The 13,632-nt window shown below is 50.0% G+C and overlaps 1 gene segment (V, D, J or C); it reads left to right on the top strand.

Moving 5' to 3' along the window:
- Positions 1 to 481: 481 nt before the first annotated feature.
- Positions 482 to 13,262, top strand: LOC144273258 (Ig gamma-1 chain C region, membrane-bound form-like). The segment is given in 4 exon segments: positions 482 to 866; positions 1,205 to 1,537; positions 4,871 to 5,004; positions 12,684 to 13,262. Coding segments are annotated over 4 exon segments (936 nt in total).
- The last annotated feature ends 370 nt before the right edge of the window (positions 13,263 to 13,632 follow it).

The following is a 13,632-nucleotide window of genomic DNA, read 5'->3' as shown; positions in this document are numbered from 1 at the left end:
GGCTCTTATCCGAAGCGCTTTACAATCGTTAGCGAACGGTACACGCAATATTTGGAAAGATCGTTACGTGTCTGCTGAGACCCCCAGCGATTTTCAAGTGGTCTGTGGGAAAATAAGTTTGACGACAACAACAGTCAAGGTACCTCCTTTTGTTTTCATTTACTTCCTATTAATTACAGGAGGAGGATGAAGAAAACAAGAGAGAGAAATGGGGGCGGGGGGGGAGAAGAGAGAATGATCTTTTTCTTGGCTGGGTCCCAAGGAGGGGCCCCAAAAATGAAACTGAGCCCAGGCACCCACTAACTCTAAATCTCCCACTGGGCAAGACCAAGCTTCTGCCCTCGCATCTGCCTGGCCCTGGGGCCCCCTGTCATTGGGGGGCCCTCTGCCAGGGCACCCTGTGTTTTACTGGAAATCCGCCTCTGGGGAAGTGGAGGCCGGGCTGGGCTCGACGGGGGAGAGGACTGCGGGGGAGACTGGGATGGGCTTGGGCAGGGGAACCCAGGGCTACCTGCTGATCTGGGCTCTCCCATCCCCAGAAGAAACAACATCTCCCAGCAACATCCAGGTCGTCCTCGTACCCCCGTCTCCCTCCGCCCTGTATGTGGCCCAGAGCCCCATGCTCACCTGCCTGGTGGTCAACCTGCCTAGCAACTCCAGCCTCCGGGTGGTCTGGTCAGGGGAGAAGCCAGAGTCCATTAGCCCTGATCGCCTGGACATCAGTGAGCAGTTCAACGGCACCTTCACCGCCTCCAGCTCCATGCCCATCTTCACCCGCGACTGGGATGCCGGAGAGACCTTCACCTGCACAGTGGAGCACTCAGAGCTGCCCTCGCCCCTCATCAAATCCATCTCCAAGAAGCCAGGTAGGAGGAGAGCAGGGTCCCTAAGGGGAGAGACTCCCCTATCCCCACCCCCAGCAGGGAGGGATGCTCCTTAAGGGGAAGCCCCAACCCCCAACAACCTGGGATCCCAGCCTTGGGTCCCTTTGCATCCCCACGTGAGATGGAGACCATCCTATCCCCCATCCTGCTCTCCAGGACTACCAGCTCCCAGTCCCCCGCCCCTCCATCCTGGAGGACAGAGGGGATGTTCCTACCCCCCCCCCCCACACACACACACACACACACATTCCTTCTCCCGGCGTGGCCCAGCTGAGTGATGTGCATGGCTCCCCTGTGTCCTCCGTCCCCATGCACCGAAGGCAGGCGTTCTGGCCCAGGCATCTACCTCCTGCACCCCCACAACGATGAGCTGAGCAGCTCTGAAGACTCCGTCAGCCTCACCTGCCTGGTGCGGGGCTTCTTCCCCGAGGACATCTCGGTGCAGTGGATGAAGAACCACAAAGCCGACGAGAGCATGGAATACATCACCACCCAGCCCATCAAGGACGGAGCCGGCAACTCGAACTTCTTCCTCTACAGCAAGCTGAAAGTCAGCAAGGCCAGCTGGAACAGCGGGGACACCTACACCTGCATGGTCATCCACGAAGCCCTGCAGATGAAGTTCACCCAACGCAGCATCAGCAAAGTCTCTGGTAAATGAAGACGTCTCCTCCCAGCCCCACTGTTAGTATTGTCCAGAACAGCTTCCTGTAAATAATCTCTGTGCCCGCAATGACAACAAGTGAATAAACGGAACTAGTCTGTGCTCACCCCCAGGTCTCCTTGTTGTGGTGTCACTGGGTCAAATCTGCAGGTCGCCCAAGGTGGACGAGGTCCCAGGTTGCAGGCTGGGAGAAGCCGAGATGCTACAAGTCTGGGGATGCCAATTCCCAGATCCTGAATGGGTGGATACATATACACCATGGATGGATGGGTAGATCCATGGGTAAAGGCCATGGAAGGAAAGATGGGTTGACGCCATGGAAGGAAGGACTGGTAGATACATGGGTTGATGCCATAGAAGGAAGGACGGGTTGGTGCCATAGGAAGGAAGGATGGGTAGATACATGGATACAAAAACAACACAGAAGCAGTGATGGAGAGGGGGGTAGATGGACAGTTACACACACACATACTAAAGAGCCCATGACCAAGCCCTGGTCAGTTGGAAGGCCAGATGTTCAGAGAGATGGTCAGATGGATACATACATACTTGAGAGGGAAGGACTAATAGACCAACAGATATCACAGAGAGAAGGAGAGAGAGAGATTATTATTTGGATTAAAGTAGCACTTCCACCCCCAACGCAGAGAGGGCCCTGTTGGGCTGGGTATGGCACAGACACAGTGGGAGACTGTCCCTGTGTCAAAGGGCTCACACCTAAATAGAGAAGGAGGGAGACGAAACAGAGACACCAAGAGGGGAAGGGACCTGCCCAAGGTCACGTCCGTTACTGAGCTAGAAACAGAACCCAGGTGTTCTCAGAGTCTCACCCAGTCCCACTAGACTGCGCTGCACTGCGGGAATGATGGGTGGATGGTTCCCGGGTGCGGTGCCAATGGATAAGTGGATGGGGATGGGTGGATAAATCTATGGTGAAGGTAGGAGGGGTACCCCTTCTGAAGGATGAAGGGATGGATAAATGGATGGCCGTAGATGGACTGCGATAGATGGAAGGCTAGAGATGGGGATAGGTGGGGATGGATGGATAAATGAATGGGTAGGTGGGTGCATATGGTAATGGATCAGTACCGATGTGGATGGATGGTGATGGACAGACGGATGGATGGGCTGGTACAGATAGTGACAGATAGACGAGGATGAATGGATGGGTGAATGTGGCAATGGATGGATGGACGACTGAGTGTGTTAATACAGACATATGGTGATGGATGGTTGGAGATGGATAATATATAAAGGGATGATAGATAAGTGGATGGGGTTGCGTGGATGGATGGAAGACATGGGTGAGGATGAATGGATAGATGGGTAGGGATGATGATGGATGTGGATGGATGTGGAGGTAGGGGAATGGATGGGTATAGATCTATATGGATGGGCGGAAGATATAGATAATGGTTAGAGATAAGGATGGATGGAGTGTGGGATGGCTGGGTGAGTAGGTATATCAGTGGATGGCCAAGCCATCCCTGGCATCTCATTGAGGCAAGATCCCCTCTAGGCTACAACCCATGCATACCCAGAGGGGCACCGTATCAGGATCAGAATTTACCCTACACCCCCGTCCACTTCAGAGAGGAGCAGATGCCCCATGGGGATTTTCCAGACAGAGTCAGGGTGGGAAGGTAATTAAAATACCGTGACTCCCACACCCACCTCCTCTGCTGGCTAGGAGGCTAAGGGGTTTCCCTCCACCCCTTACCCTCAGTGGCAGCTGGGGACGGGGAGATAGGACAACGTCAGGCAAACACCTCACAGAAAGGATCAGCTGCTGGGACTCAGTCCCCACAAAGTAGCAGCAGCAGTAGGGCTGTTATCTGGAGAGGACACTTAGCAGGGACTCAGTTAAAATCTCACTAGCTCTTGTGACATAGGGGGCCCAGGCAGTGGGGTGGGACAGATGAGGCAGATACCCCTATGGCCCCCCACATGAGCCCCGTCTCCTACCCAGCCCCTCACTCACACACCTTCCCCGCTATGTGTGTATCAGCCCCAAGGCTGGATGGGTGAGTGCAGGGCTCAAACCCACCAGTGCCGAGCACAGAGCTCGCACCTGGCATTAAAGAGTGGGTAGCCTGCAGCGGCAGTGTTAGGGCTGTTATCCTGGGGGCCGTGCAAGGGCACACAGAGAAAGAGCGTGTGCGGCTTGGCTGAGAGAGAGCTCAGTCCAGGGCAGATGGACACACCTGTCACATGGAATGACCCAGGGACCCTCCCACCTGGGCTGTCGTGTTTCTACACACAGAGACACACACAACACAGAGAGAGACAAACATGCACCCACACAGATCCATGCACCTGTTCTCCAGACATCTCTAGGGCAGGGGACTCAGTAGGGGGCACCGTGCTTCAGGGAGCAGCATCTGTTATGTATCAGAGAGAAACATTAGATCCCATCCTTAAAATTCTTGTGACTCTGTTCTTAAAAACAACAGTGTTCAAAGTCCCCACAGCCAAGGCAACTCCAGGTTGGCAAGAGAGTCCTGTATAAACAGGCCCAGAGGTGGCTGCGTTCCATCTGATGTGGCTTCTGGGTGTATAGTTACATTGGGATCAGGGTCATAGAGGCACACGTGTGAAATCCATCCATCCTGGTCTTTCGGAAGCTCCTGCACCATGGCAGCATCCCGGCACCTCGCCCATCTCAGAGGGATCCTGAGCCACCTTTCACAGGCAGAGAAACTGAGGCACAGAGAAATTCAACACGTGGCCAAGCTTCAGTGCCAGGCTGTAGGGCCATGGCCACATGGGACGAGTGAGATGAGACCTGGGAGGCTCTGCATCCTTCATTTCATCACAACGGGCAGGGGTGGGTGGATGGATGGAGGGGTGCGTCTTAGGGGTGGACTGCTGGGTGGATGTGGGGGTTGCTGTCATGAATGGATGGATGGATAGAGGGGTGTGTCTAGGGATGATGAGTTTTGGTCATGGATGGATGGATGTACCTAAAGGTGGATGGCTGGAGGGGTGTATCTAGGAATGGTTGGATGGATGCAGGTATCTAAGGATGGACTGATGGATCGATGGGTGGTTTGTGGTCATGGATGGATGGAGGAGTGAATGGGGCTGGGGAGATGGATGGATACATCTAGAGATGGATGAATGGAAGGAGGGGTGTGTCTAGGGATGGAATGATGGATGGTTTGTGGTCAGGGATGGGTGGATGTATCCAGAGATAGATGAGTGGAGGGATGGAAGGATGGAGAGAGAAGGGGATAGGCGGGTTGGTGTTGGACTCACAGTCTGAGCTCTCTCTGTCACAGTGGCTGAGTTGGAGTTGATGTCTCTTTCTCTCCCCCAACAGAGGTGATCGTGTCAGGTGAGTTTTGCAGCGAGGATGGAGACAAGGAGATAGACGGCCTCTGGTCCACCATCTCGGTCTTCATCACCCTCTTCCTCTTGAGCGTCTGCTACAGCGCCACCATGACCCTGTTCAAGGTGAGAGAGAGAGAGAACGAGCATAGGAACGAAAGAATGAACGAGTTTAGCACAGTAGAGGGTGTAACGATGCTGCCTCTTGTAATGATGCTGCCTTTGGTGGGACACTTCTGAGAGTATCAATTAAGGCCAAATTGCTTGGAGAAGGGCAGTTACAGCCCAAGGCTGGGGTTTCTCCACTTCTAAGGCACACCAAACCAGCCAGACACAGAGGATTTTGGTTTTACCGCACTGGCTAACCACAAGTCACACAAGCAATTCCCTTAGACACTCCAGTTTCCCAGTATCACCACTAGTGCCCCTCCTTATGGGGACAAATGGTTATGAAAACTAATACCCCAGTAAAAGAGAAAAAGTTCTCACAGTCCCAGAGGACCAAGCCCCAGACCCAGGTCAATCTACAAATCAGATCTTACCCACAAATCCCGCTGTTGCCGATCCTTTAGAATCTAAAATCTAAAGGTTTATTCATAAAAGAAAATGATAGAGATGAGAGCTGGAATTGGTTACGTGGAATCAATGACATACAGTCATGGCAAAGTTTTTGGATCAGGCTTGTAGCGGTGATGGAAGAAATGGCAGGTTCAAATCCAGTCTCTGGAGAACATCCCCAGCTGTGACGGGTCCTTCAGTCCTTGGTTCAGCACTTCAGTTTCTGGCAAGGTTCCTCCAGAGCTATGAAGACAAAATGGGGGGTTTTCAGGGCCTTTTATAGTCTCTGCTGGTGGAAGAGCAGACTTTTGTTCTTACTGTGGAAAATCAAAGCAGCAAGATGGAGTCTGGAGTCACATGGGCAAGTCACATGTCCATGCCTGGTTCAGTTTGCAGGCCGACGCCATTGTTCACATGTTAGTTCGGAGGTTCCCAGGAAAGTTCAGACGTGGATTGGCGTCTCCCAAAGTTCATTGTCAAATAAGTGTTTCTTGATTGGGCACTTACTGAGAACTGGCCTTTCTCAAGAAGCTGAGCAAATGCTTCACTGAGGCTACTTAGAATCAAAACACATTAGAAACAAGTCCCTAGCCAATATCCATAACTTCAACTACAAAAATCATACACACACACACAGACAGGATCATCACAACCAGCAAATCAGAACCTTGTCATAGACCCTGTCTCCACAACCTTTGTATATTATTTGCTGCAAATATAGAACAGTGGTTGCAACAATGATCTATACGGTGATAGCTTATGTCAATAATGTCACATCCCCAACGCAAAATTGATGCAGGAAGGAATGACACAAACATCACTGACTGCATCCCAAGAGCTCCCCAATCCTTGGTTCTGTCTTACTACAGCTAGTATTGGGTTAGAAGCTGTACCAGTGTAGAACAGAAATGGTTTATCAAAGTCGTGTTCAATGACCTGACTGAATCTCTTTACAAACTCAAGGGAAAACGTGGTTTGAACAATAGTGGGTTGGATCTGCTCTTGCAGCATGGTTCCAGTATGTCTGAGGTGATTTTGCCAAGAGCTAAAGAAAATAGCTACTTTATTTATCCAAACTCTGGCAAATGTTTGGAACCCAATTAATATCCAGTGAATGTAGAAATTAATGTTGTCCATACTATATCAATCGTGTCATTTAGCCGTGAAAGCAATATGGTAGTGTGCCTCGGTTTCCCTTTTCATACAGCGCATTCGGTCTGGAATGTCTTTTCCCCTGTGAAAAGTTCGAATACAGTTTACAGGCATTAACGGTGAACCATCGGCATCACAAGGCCTTTTCACATAAACTGTGTTCTCATGTATTTCTTTTAACAGGTTCAAGGGCTCTTCCAAAAGATTAGGCACATTGGACATTTTTACAGTTCTTGGTACTAGCAACACATTCGTTACAAAAATTACCAGTAGCAAGAGCAACAAATTCATTGCAAGTGCCCATCTACAATCATTTTTGCCCACCTTTGGCTCAATACCACTGGGGTTTGGGCCTTTCAGGGTTACCCTTTGCAAAATCAAGTTCTCTTTTTCCTCCTTGTCCTGAAGGATCAAACCCTGATTTCTCTTGCTTAACAGAATTCACTGGCTGATTGGCCATAAAATTGTTCGGCTCTAAAACATTAGTAGCCAAATCTGTCCTCAGACCCTGAAGCACAGACGGCTCACTTACAGAATCAGCACGGAGACATTCCTCTCTCAACGTCTCCCCAGCAAACTGGTCAAGCACAGCCACTTGGTGTTATAGGGCTGCTCGACTTTCTTAACAGCTTTCCCTCCATCTGAGACCTTCTCAAAGCTATCCACATGGGATCTTTCAAAGGGAAAGTCAGTGGATCCATTCACAACAGAAAATTTCTGGCTGTTAGGACCTGAAACTTTCTTGATTCAATCGCTTCCACACCCTTCAGCTACAGCAAACTCCTTGCACAGATTACCCTGAGGATTCCTTTCCTGAGGAGCTTCTCTAAGCAACAAAATTCACCCCTCACAGAAATTCTGCCCTCTACACCTAGGGCTGGCTCTAGAGGAACACTCTCCTGAGCAACAACAGACACTTTCCGCATTACCTTTGGCTCGTCAGGCGGATTTCTACACAATCCCCTTCAGGCAAACTCATAGACTCGCTAGATAAAAGGTCAGAGGTACTCTCTTTCCCTCTGCAACTTTCCTCACACTCACTGGCAACATGGAAGTTGTCAGGCTCAACACAAACAAGTTTAGGAATTATTTCCTTCTTGCTACAAGTTGTCAAACTGTCAGTAGGTAACACAATCAAAGCCCCTTTCTGCTCTCCTTGTGCCCTGGCTTTTCCCATCAGTCTGGTCAGCAGAACAGGCATTCGCTGCTCATCTGGGATCCCGTGAAGAGTGCATCGACGGTCGAATACAGACAGAAACTCCTCTAGGCCGTCAGGATCTTTGTAAATGGGACAGATCCTTTCCCAGTTCCTCTCGTTATGGCGAGGAAGCAGCGCACCAGGGGGCGAGGACTTTCTTTGCTCTTCCATTCCTTGGAGCTAAAGTTGGTGAACCTTCTCCTCGGCAGCCAGCAGCTCCCTGCACCCCCTACGAGCCCTTTCCTCACTCTCATCCGCCTCCTTCTTTCTTTCATCAGCTTCCCTTTCTCGTTCAGCATTCCTTTCCTTGGCTTCTCTCTCTCCCTCAGCAGCTTCTTTCTCTACTTCAGCCGTTCTGCTGCTTTTCCAGCCATCGACTGTCTGCTCGTTTCTCTTCATGCTCAAGTTGCAGTTTATTTCTATTTTTATTTATTGCTAGAGGAGCCAACTGGGGGGGGGGAGCTTTTCTTGACCTGCTGCTCACAAACTGGGAAGAATTAGTAGGGGAAGCAAAAGTGGATGGGAATCTGGGAGGCAGTGACCATGAGTTGGTTGAGTTCAGGATCCTGACACAGGGAAGAAAGGTAAGCAGCAGGATACGGACCCTGGACTTCAGGAAAGCAGACTTCGACTCCCTCAGGGAACGGATGGGTAGGATCCCCTGGGGGACTAACATGAAGGGGAAAGGAGTCCAGGAGAGCTGGCTGTATTTCAAGGAATCCCTGTTGAGGTTACAGGGACAAACCATCCTGATGTGTCGAAAGAATAGTAAATATGGCAGGCGACCAGCTTCGCTTAACAGTGAAATCCTAGCAGATCTTAAGCATAAAAAAGAAGCTTACAAGAAGTGGAAGGCTGGACATATGACCAGGGAAGAGTATAAAAATACTGCTCGGGCATGTAGGAATGAAATCAGGAGGGCCAAATCGCACCTGGAGCTGCAGCTAGCGAGAGATGTTAAGAGTAACAAGAAGGGTTTCTTCAGGTATGTTGGCAACAAGAAGAAAGCCAAGGAAAGTGTGGGCCCCTTAATGAATGAGGGAGGCAACCTAGTGACAGAGGATGTGGAAAAAGCTAATGTATTCAATGCTTTTTTTGCCTCTGTCTTCACGAACACGGTCAACTCCCAGACTGCTGCGCTGGGCATCACAACATGGGGAATAGATGGCCAGCCCTTTGTGGAGAAAGAGGTGGTTAGGGACTATTTAGAAAAACTGGATGTGCACAAGTCCATGGGCCGGATGAGTTGCATCCGAGAGTGCTAAAGGAACTGGCAGCGGTGATTGCAGAGCCATTGGCCATTATCTTTGAAAACTCGTGGCGAACGGGGGAAGTCCCGGATGACTGGAAAAAGGCTAATGTAGTGCCAATCTTTAAAAAAGGGAAGAAGGAGGATCCTGGGAACTACAGGCCAGTCAGCCTCACTTCAGTCCCCGGAAAAATCATGGAGCAGGTCCTCAAAGAATCAATCCTGAAGCACTTACATGAGAGGAAAGTGATCAGGAACAGTCAGCATGGATTCACCAAGGGAAGGTCATGCCTGACTAATCTAATCGCCTTCTATGATGAGATTACTGGTTCTGTGGATGAGGGGAAAGCAGTGGATGTATTGTTTCTTGACTTTAGCAAAGCTTTTGACACGGTCTCCCACAGTATTCTTGTCAGCAAGTTAAAGAAGTATGGGCTGGATGAATGCACTATAAGGTGGGTAGAAAGTTGGCTAGATTGTCGGGCTCAACGGGTAGTGATCAATGGCTCCATGTCTAGTTGGCAGCCGGTGTCAAGTGGAGTGCCCCAGGGGTCGGTCCTGGGTCCGGTTTTGTTCAATATCTTCATAAATGATCTGAAGGATGGTGTGGATTGCACTCTCAGCAAATTTGTGGATGATACTAAACTGGGAGGAGTGGTAGATAACGCTGGAGGGCAGGGATAGGATACAGAGGGACCTAGACAAATTGGAGGATTGGGCCAAAAGAAATCTGATGAGGTTCAATAAGGATAAGTGCAGAGTCCTGCACTTCGCACGGAAGAACCCAATGCACAGCTACAGACTAGGGACCGAATGGCTAGGCAGCAGTTCTGCGGAAAAGGACCTAGGGGTGACAGTGGACGAGAAGCTGGATATGAGTCAGCAGTGTGCCCTTGTTGCCAAGAAGGCCAATGGCATTTTGGGATGTATAAGTAGGGGCATAGCGAGCAGATCGAGGGACGTCTATTCGACATTGGTGAGGCCTCATCTGGAGTACTGTGTCCAGTTTTGGGCCCCACACTACAAGAAGGATGTGGATAAATTGGAGAGAGTCCAGTGAAGGGCAACAAAAATGATTAGGGGTCTGGAACACATGACTTCTGAGGAGAGGCTGAGGGAACTGGGATTGTTTAGTCTGCAGAAGAGAAGAATGAGGGGGGATTTGATAGCTGCTTTCAACTACCTGAGAGGTGGTTCCAGAGAGGATGGTTCTAGACTATTCTCAGTGGTAGAAGAGGACAGGACAAGGAGTAATGGTCTCAAGTTGCAGTGGGGGAGGTTTAGGTTGGATATTAGGAAAAACTTTTTCACTAGGAGGGTGGTGAAACACTGGAATGCGTTGCCTAGGGAGGTGGTGAAATCTCCTTCCCTAGAAGTTTTTAAGGTCAGGCTTCACAAAGCCCTGGCTGGGATGATTTAATTGGGGATTGGTCCTGCTTCGAGCAGGGGGTTGGACTAGATGACCTCCTGAGGTCCCTTCCAACCCTGATATTCTATGATTCTATGATTTCCTGCCTTTTGCATTCCAATTGCTTCTGCAGCTTCTGTAGCCTCAGGTAAGGGCTGTGCTCCTGCCTCCTGATCACTGCCCATGAACAGATCTCCCAGTCCTTCATTTGTAGCTTTCTTTTTTAAGCTTTTCCCCTTTTCTGAACACAAATCTTCCAGGGCTTTTCTCTCACAGCCCTCATACGCTCTTTGCTCACCCATTGCAACTGCTCTTTAGCCAGCCAAACTCTCAACACCAAAATTCAACTTTGGATAGTGTGAGGTTCTGGTCCAAAGCTTAACAGATCTGGTTCTGTGGATCCCAGCACGACTACACGACCGTAACGACGCTGCCTCTGGCGGGACACTTCTGAGAGTCTCAATTCAGGACAAATTGCTCAGAGTAGGGCCGTCACAGCCCAAGGCTGGGGTTTCTCCACTTCTAAAGCACCAAACCAGCCAGCCAGAGTATCAGGGTTCCCTCCCCACTCTGGACTCTGGGGTACAGCTGTGGGGACCTGCATGAAAGACTCTAAAAGATTATATTCCACCAGCTTAGGTTAAAAACTTCCAAAAGGCACAAATTCCTTTCCTTGTCCTTGGACGGTATCGCTGCCACTACCAAGTGATTTAAACAAACATTCAGGGAGGGGCCACTTGGAGCCCTTAGCCTCCCTCCCAAAATATCCACCCAAGCCCCTTCACCCCCTTTCCTGGAGGGGGCTTGAGAATAATATACCAACCAATAGGTTACCAAAGTGAGCACAGACCAAATCCCTGGTTTTTAGGGGACTGAAAATCAATCTGGTTCTTAAAAGAAGAATTTTATTTAAAAAAAAGTAAAAGAATCACACCTGCAAAATTGGGATGGAAGGTAACTTTACAGGGTAAATAAAAAGATTTAAAACACAGAGGATTCCCCTTTGACTCTGCTTCTCAGACACAAAACAGGAATAAAATTATCGCTTAGCATAGAAAAAATTTACAAGCTAAAACAAAAAATAATCCAACGCATTTCCTTGCTATTACTTACAATTTCTGTAATTTTAGACATATTATTTCAGGATCTTTTTAGGAGCTGGGTTACCTGCTCCGTCTCTCTCTTTGTTCTGAGAGGGAACAACAAAGAGAGCACAAACAATCTGAAAGTATCTTCTTTCCCCATTGGTCCTTCTGCTCAGGTGTCAACTAGGTTAATTGCACTGATTAATCCCTCACAGGTAAGTGATTCTGTACCTCTGGCCAGGAGGGATTTTATGTTACTGCATACAGAAAGGTTGGAACCCTTCCCTTTATATTTATGACACAGAGAGTAATGGCAAAGTTCTTGGTCCAGGCTTGTACCAGTGATACAGGTTCAAATCCAGTCTCTGGAGTACATCCACAGAGGGGATGGGTCATTCAGTCCTTTGTTCAGAGCTTCAGTTTCTAGCAAGGTTCCTCCAGAGGTCTGAAGCAGGACTGAAGACAAAACGGAGGGGTTTTCCGGGCCTTTTATATTCTCTATCCTTTCTTCTTACTGTGGAAACTCACAGCACCAAGATGGAGTCTGGAGTCACATGGGCAAGTCACATGTCCATGCATGGCTCAGTTTGCAGGCCGATGCCATTGTTTACATGTTAGTTTGAACGTTCCCAGGAAAGCTCAGACGTGGATTGGCATCTCCCAAATTCATTGTCAGTTAAGTGTTTCTTGATTGGCCACTTACTGAGAATAATCCTTTCGCAGGAAGCTGAGCAAATGCTTGACTGAGGCTACTTAGAATCAAAACACTTTGAAATACAAGTCCATAGCCAATATCCATAACTTCAACTACAAAAATGATACACACACACAGACAGGATCATCACAACCGGCAAGTCATAACCTTGTCATAGACACCTCATACAACAATCTTCGTACAACATTTCCTGCAAATACATAACAGTGGTTGCAACAATGATCCATGCCGTCACAGTTCATGTCAATAACATCACAGAGGGCAGCATGGAAGGGAAAGAAAGAACAGAAGAAGGAAAGAGAAAGAAGAATAGGTGAATAAGACAGAGACTGAGTGAATGAGACACAGACATAAAAGCAGGAAGGGATGACAGACAGACAGACCGAGGAGCTCCCCCAGCCCTGACCCCCCTCACCCTTGCTCTCTCTGCCCCCCCGCAGGTGAAGTGGCTGTTCTCCGCCATGGTGCAGCTGAAGCAGGCGAGTGGCCCCGAGTACAAGAACGTGATCCAGCGCGCGGTGTAGGGGCCGCTGACCCCGTCCGCCCGGAGACAAGGGGCCGGGACTCCCGGCTCTATTGGTGACACCACCCTGAGTCCCACAGCTGCCCCCCGCTAGCGCTGTGCCCCTGGGAGACCCCCCTGGGGGGAGCGAGGAGCTCACCCCACATGGCCTAATCCGCCCTCAGCCACTGGGGACGCTGCCCTGCTGGGAGCTGGGCTGAGACCGGACAACTCGCTTCATGCAGGGAACCAGCGCCCCTAGCGAGGAAACAACCCGAGTCCCACTTCCCACCCTCCCGAGCCCAACAGCCCCCTGCTCTGGGACTGGATCAGAGCCAGCGCCCCCTAGAGCGGAAAGGCCCCATATCCCCTTCCCCACCCGCTGTGCCAGCCAGCCCCCCGCCCTGGGGCAGGACCATAGCCAGAGTTGTGTCTGTCGTGCTGTATGTTGCATATTTAGCTCTTCATTGGGATTTTTATGGGTGGTGTGTGGGTGTGACTTTTGTTGTGTGCACTGAGTGACAATAAATAAATAAATAAATAAATATACAAATCAGGCTCCATCTCATTCACAACCTCCATCCCCGACTTTCAGGGACCCCTGACACCCACCAAAGGGTCATGTCGTGTCTGTAGGGGGCGCCTCTGTGCATGGAGAATGAAATGAAGGATGCCCGCTGCACTGGCCCCAATGGGAGACGGGGGCGTAGCTACGAACCCAGAGAGCTGGGACTGAGTGGCACTAAGGGGAGATCTCTGGGGCAGGGAATACCACTGGTCAGGAAGAAAGAAAGAAAGAAAGAAAGAAAGAAGTGTATGTCTGAGAATGGACGGATGCGTAGATAGACACCGGGGGGATGGGACATACAGTGGGTACCGTTCTCCTT

This window comes from Eretmochelys imbricata, chromosome 13, assembly GCF_965152235.1.
Source record: "Eretmochelys imbricata isolate rEreImb1 chromosome 13, rEreImb1.hap1, whole genome shotgun sequence".
NCBI classification, from domain to species: Eukaryota; Metazoa; Chordata; order Testudines; family Cheloniidae; genus Eretmochelys; species Eretmochelys imbricata.
Note: the sequence above shows the minus strand (reverse complement) of the source record. Positions and strands in the feature narration are given on the sequence as shown.